We start from the raw sequence: 6,709 nt of genomic DNA on the forward strand, positions 1-6,709 counted from the left end.
CCCGCTGGGCGCGGGGGTCCATGAGACTCGTACAGATGGCCGTGGGAACAAACCACTGGCCGAGTGTCCCACGGGAAGAAGAATGGGGCAGAGCTGATGGACACAACTATATCTAATGGAAAAATGCATTTAGAGAAAACGGAACTTGTCACTGGAAGCAGTTGGTATTGTCGACATTTTCAACCCCAAATATTGCTGCTGCCAGGCACCAGTTAATGCACTGTTAAAATAATAAACATGGTTGAGCCCTGATATGTTTCTACTATTCTGAATCAAATATTCTCCGATTTTTCAGTTTTCAAGCACCTAGCTTTTTATTGGATAAGAAAAATACCATGTCACTTAAATGGTGGTGGGAAGGAGAAGGGTTTCATGCTGTTAGGGAGCTGAACCTCAGTGGAAGGAAGAGCAGTGTACATCCCCAGACAAGACGAGTGTTCTCCCTCCAACACAGCCACACCTCAGGGATGGGGCTTCTTATTTACTTGTTTACTATGGATATTGTTCTGTGGCATTATCTGGTGTTAATAAAGTTGATCGATGACTATCTAATGGAAGTTAGTTTATAATGTATGAGAACGATGGTTTATAATTATGAGAATGAGTCATATTCCCCAGATGGATCTTCCACAGTTTTCCCTTTGTGCAGCAACATAAGCAAATTGACTTCTCCTGGTGAGAGCTGAGAGGTAGGAAGGATGGAAGAGGGTTCATCATCACCGAAGCACAGAGGAGGATGGGTAACAGCCCAGTCGTACCCCTGCAGATGTGCTTGGAGCCTCAGCAGTTTCTCCCAAACACATCAGTCCAAAGGAGGCTGTAAATGTGGTAAATGCAGAGCTCAGAGATGCCACGGGAGATGACAGGAGCTTGTATGTGCTCGGCCCACGCACCCATCACCGTGCCATCACTGCCGCCCGCCATGGAGCCCATTTCAGCCTCACCCCTCACTGATGCCACACACACCCCCAAGGAAGAAGATTTCATTCTCTTCCAGCCTCTGCTCTCAGCCCACACACCTCTGTGTTACCACGGAGCACAACAGCTCCGCTGTTCCAGTGCTGTGGGTGAATTCCTGCCCACACTGGGTGAGCCTTTCAGGCTTAAATAGTCCACCATCCTCCTCTGGGCAGGAGCTCGTAACAGTTTCATCACAGGAAAAGGGAAGAGACCTCACTGCAAACAACTGTGGTGTCATCCCCCCAAGGCATCTTCCTCCTCCTCCTCCTCCTCCACCCCCTCCTATTGTGGCATGTCAGCAGTGTGCAAGGAGTGCCATGAAACCTTCAGCTCTCGGGGTACGCAGTGATTGTACACTCTTGCCGTTAGCTGTGCCCAGTGTGAGAGGCACGGATGATCAGGGCTTCTCTGGAGCAGCTTTCAGAGGTCTCTTAAGCAGAAAAGAATCAAAGGAGCACTTGAATACGCACACCCAGCACACCCAAACCTCTACCTGAATACCTGCGAGCAGGGGGGTCGAGGATGCACAACGCAGTCTGTAAGAGACATTCACTGGTGCCAAATGAAGGCTCCTGCCTTCTCCCAGGGCTCAGCCTCTCCCCAGGCACAGCCATAGCTGCTCTCAGGCCCTGGGTGTTGCAGGATCCTGTTTTCTCAGCTTTCTTCACCTGCCCATGTCTGAGAACTGCCCTCAGTGTGGTCAGAAGATATGTCAGTGCCCGTTTCCAGCACTGGGAAGCCCAGCGAGGCGGGCAAGTAAAGGAAAGAGAATTGAGAGGCTGAGCTGGTTATGAGCATGGCATCAGGGAGCGAGGCCAAGCAGCTGCGAGTCTCGGCAGTGCTGGAGGAAGCCTTCACCAGCTCTTGATAGCGTGCTCCCTGCACCGCGGGCTGTGATACCAAAGGCTTTAGGTGGATGCACCTTCGTGTGTTTGTGGAGCGGCAGCTGGATGCTGCAATAAGCAGCACCAGCCTGAGATTTCATAATGTTTCACTGTCCCATTTCACAGGTGCTACTGGGGTTCCTTGCAGTTTCTGCAGTTTATGGAAATCTCTCTTCTGCTGAGGTTTTCCCAGCCCTCCAGGTTCTCTTCTACAGCCCTTATCTCTGGGTTTTGCTGGAAACACTATCTAAGATCCCCTAGTTAGCTCAGCATTCCAAGCTTGGACAAGCCTATGAGACATAACTGAGATGTTTATAAAACAGATTCCATCTTACAGCAAACTTTCACATAAACCATTCCTTTCAGGAACCATTTGTTCCACAATCCCTGATCCTGGCCAGTCATTTCCAGACACTCCCATCCGGCTTCCTCAGGTTTAAGGAGCTAATCTTTACTCTTGAAGTATGTAGCCACATGAATTCTAGGGAAAATGGCATTAAATCTTCCTTTTGTGTATTACCCATGAAGCTGTTATGTATTTGGCACACAAGCATCCTCACTGGTGCACAAAGTATCCAAACATGTTCTGTTTGTGAAGGGAAGACCTGAGGCTTAGTCCACCAGAAAGGAACGACTCGTACAAAATATGTAATAAACCTCTTCCCAGAAACCCCCAAACCTTCACCCTCTGCAGAATTATACAGAGCAACACGGAAACATAACCAGGGTCCTAGAGTGTGGCTGTCAGCAGCTGGAAGCCAACACTTAAACAGAACACAGCCCAGTAGTTTCAAAAGCCAAAGTAGCTGTTGGTATAGAGACAGTGCACTTCAAGAGAAAAGGATTTCTCACTGGAACAAGCTGAAATTGGGACTGAGGCTCCACAAAGTTTCACACTGAACCATTTAAATATCTACGAGCCAGAGGAGGCCTTGCTTCCCCAGATGTTTCAGAAATGAAGTCTAGCAGAGCATGAGACCTCCGCGTGTTCTGCCCTGTGGGCGAGGGTGTGCTGGGAGGGGCATTTATAAAAATAGGTTTCCACAAACACTTGCTATAAGCCATGACAAACAAACCTTTAAATTAGCAACAACCACCAGCACAAAGGCTGACTGAGAGCAGAATAATGCAGCACATCAATGCAGTAAGTTGGCTATCACACAATTATCTCGACCTACAAAGAACGACAGCTAGCAGGTTGCATTTTGCTGACGATCATGTCCCTGGGAAGGAGGACGGGCACGACAGGCAGCCAGGAAGGGAATTTCAGGTGTTTGAGGCTCAGGTTGCCATAGGAGCCCAGAAGACACATGGTCAGCTCAACCTTCCACTGCCACCTATTTGAAACAGATACAATCTTAAAAGAAAAAGCAGGTATTTCCTCCTCCCGGTCATGCTGTGCCTGCATGGAAAACAAAACCAAGTGGAAAATGCACTTCTGATGAACAGATTATTGACTTGATCCCCAAACCAGGGACTTAACCCTTCTCTTCTAAGTGAGTATGTTTGTATTTGCACTGCGGAAGGAAAACATCCGGACTGGAATGCTGAAACCCCTTCAGGAGTGAGAACGGTCCCTCTTGTGTTCACAGCCACCTCAAGGGAGACTAGCCCAGAGCCAGGGTGCTTTCCCAGGCCTCTCGACCACTTCTGGGCTGAGCACATGAAGTGAATTCCCTGCAACAACCTGTCCCGCTTCCTTTCCTTACAGTCTTACACAGAGCTGTTTTCCAGTTGTTGTGATAATTATTAAACCATTATTAAATTAAATAATAATTAAGTTGTTATTTATAGACCATAATTGTAGATGTATGTTTGGAATAAACGTCTGACACGTACGATATTGGCCAATGTTCACTTAGTTTTTATGAGAAATTGCAAAGGTGTCAGGGTGGTTCAGGGTAGCTACAAACTACATCCTGCGTTACGTTTTCAAAAGTCATAATTCAATAAAGGACTAAAAATAAGGAACATACACATGAGGTAACCATAAACCAGATCCTATTAAAATATCACTTAAGTATAAAAAAAGGAGCTGGGACTCCTTGACAAGTATCTGAAAGGGGAAAGAGGAATGGCTGCCCTGGAAGAGAGGTAGTAACGTTCATTGCTGTCCCACGTTCTGACAGTTTATTGTTGTGCTGAAAGAGATGTGAACAGGATGAGCTGAGTGGGCCGAGTTTACTTCAGATGACTCTGCGGCAGTAGACTAGGTCACAGAAAAGATCCACCTGGTTCAGAGCCACCCAATAGAAATTACATGTTTTGTCTTAATAAACAAACGATCACAAACACCCTGAGTAGGGGTTAGGCTTCCTGCCACTGTCAACCATCTCCCTTTGGCAAATTATTCTTGGCATGAAAACGACGGCTTGCAAATGCACATGGAAAGAAGTTACTCCCTCTGACGGTGACACCCACTATCTCAGGTATAAATGCAGACCAGGCAGGGTGGAATTCGGAGCTATGATTCCACAACGACTGTAAGACCAGCTTTGAGCTTTAACCTGAACCGTTCGCTGCTGCCACGATGAGCTGTGGCTCCAAGCAGACCTCCAAAAGCTGCCTGCGAGGGGGCAGCACTGGCAGGGCTGGCAGTGGTGGGGGTGGAGGGGGCAGCACGTATTCCTCTGACTCCTCAAGAACCACCATTTCTAGGAGAAGTGGTGGCGGCAGGATTTCTGGCAGCAGTTGTGGCGGAGGAAGTTCCAGGAGCAGCTACGGCGGGGGAGCCCGCGCTATCAGCTATGGGAAGATCAGGCGCAGTAGCTATGGGGGAATGAGCAGTGGCTGTTACGGAGGGGGAATGAGCGGTGGTGGTTACGGAGGGGGAATGGGCTGTGGCGGCATGGGAGCAGGCTTTGGACTGAGTGGGAGCGGGTTCGGTGGTTATGGAGGAAGCTTTAGTGGAGGTGGTGCCGGTTTCAGTGGCGGCAGCTTCGGCAGGGGTGGCTTTCATGGAGGGAATATGGGAATTCTCTCCAACGATGAGAAGCTGATGATGCAGAGCCTTAATGAACGCCTGGCTTCGTACATGGATACGGTCAGAAATTTGGAAATGGAAAATGCTCATCTTGAACAATTGATCAGGGAGTGGTACCAGAAGCAAGGCCCGGCTGGTACAAAGGACTACAGCCACTATAATAAGGAAATTGAAGACCTTCAAAATCAGGTAGGATGCTCTTTGCCAGAGGCATTTAAGCATTGACTTAGGTTAGCTTGACAAAGCAAGACTTTTAGTGATTGAGCAAAATGTTTGAGGCACGGATACTTCTAAACTCCCCAAGCTCCTCTGAGTGCGCCTCTTGTCCTTGAAATCCTGCCTCCTGTGCATGCATCCAACGACCTCCAGCTAGAGGTGGAGAAACAATGCACACCGCCTAGAGCCCACCACCCAGACTCTCAGAAGAGCTGTAATGGATTTTAGAGCGTAGGAGAAATGGTGACAACTACGCTCTGGGATGTGCAGCGTCCGACGTCTGAGTATGGCCCTTGGCCCGCGGGCACAGGAAGTGAGATAGAGCTATGGTGGTGACACCGAGCCTCTTGGCAGGACTCCTGTACTCACAAAACAGTTTGTGCGGTTCTGATGTGATTTTCACACAGGTAACTCTTTGTTTTGCACAAGGGCAAACCTGAAAGTTGCAGAGAAAATTTTCCTCAGCGTATTGTCTTCTCTTCTAGATCGTGGCTGCGGCTGTGGAAACCAGCAAGACAGTTCTGAACCTGGATAACACAAGGATGACTGCAGAAGACTTCAGGATAAAGTAAGTCTATCTTTCTCTTTTCCAAACACTGACTGACTTCTCTTCTCCTACTTTCCTCAACATAGCTCCACAAATTCATTCCATAAACAAATAGCAATCCACAGAGGCTAGGGCTCCTCCTGGTTCCATGGCAGCACCACTGAAATACTTTGTAAGACTTAAAAATTCTTCCTTATTTCTATAATGAACTGTGAGGGGAATTCTGCCTATGGCTGTGGAGTCAGGGCTTTAAGAAAAGCTTTATTTAAAAAAAAATTGTGATTTTCTCTCACTGCAAGTCAGATGAAACAGATGAAACCTCCACAAAATCGGTGGTAAGAAGAGACAGCAAGAGACACCACAGAATACATTTTAATATGAAAATTTAATATTAAACTTGAAGCAGTGGCTGCTGATTTCATCATTCTGTGACAAACTGCAGACACTGAGATCCTGGAGTACGTGAACTTTTCCATAAAGTCAGTAGGAGAAGGACTGAGAACCCAGCCCAGGGCTGACCCTTCTGCACTGTCCTTGGCACAGGTACGAGATGGAATGTGGTCTCCGGCAGAACGTGGAGGCCGACATTAATAGCTTGCGACCCTTTCTGGATAGTCTGACCCTGAGCAGGTCTGACATGGAAATGCAATTTGAGTCTCTAAAGGAGGATATTATCAACCTCAAGAAGAGCCATGAGGAGGTAAGAGCCAGCTCCTTGAACTGCAGACTGCGGAGGAAAACAAGATCACTAGTTATTGGAAATGGGGGAGGTTTCGCAGGTAACATCCTCTGCACTAGGGACTCTCCGTGCTCTCCTCATGCACAGCCACTTGGCACGTGGCCTCCTGAGAGAGGCCAGGCCCAGGCTGTCCAGGGGTCCCCTAGTACAGTCCCCCTCAACCAGCAAGGACTGAATGGGGGAGGTTTCACAGGTAACATCTTCTGCACTAGGGACTCTCCATGCTCTCCTCATCCACAGCCACTCGGCACGCGACCTCCTGAGAGAGGCCAGGCCCAGGGTGTCCAGGGGTCCCCTAGCACAGTCCCCCTCAACCAGCAAGGACTGGGAGGATGTCAAGGCCAAGTAATTGTAACAAGAAAAACCCCACCATAGCATCA

At 48.4% G+C, this 6,709-nt stretch overlaps 1 protein-coding gene across 1 annotated transcript in view; it reads left to right on the forward strand.

Annotated features, from left to right (window-relative positions):
* The first annotated feature begins 4,374 nt into the window (after window positions 1–4,374).
* Window positions 4,375–6,709, forward strand: part of LOC104511689 (keratin, type I cytoskeletal 15-like) — a 5,478-nt gene continuing 3,143 nt past the window's right edge. The window contains exons 1-3 of the mRNA XM_010154404.1: window positions 4,375–5,016; window positions 5,529–5,611; window positions 6,134–6,290. Coding sequence (XP_010152706.1) covers window positions 4,375–5,016; window positions 5,529–5,611; window positions 6,134–6,290 — 882 coding nt within the window. The remainder of the gene's footprint in view (window positions 5,017–5,528; window positions 5,612–6,133; window positions 6,291–6,709) is intronic.

Source organism: Eurypyga helias, unplaced genomic scaffold, assembly GCF_000690775.1.
Source record: "Eurypyga helias isolate BGI_N326 unplaced genomic scaffold, ASM69077v1 scaffold13136, whole genome shotgun sequence".
Lineage (NCBI taxonomy): Eukaryota > Metazoa > Chordata > Aves > Eurypygiformes > Eurypygidae > Eurypyga > Eurypyga helias.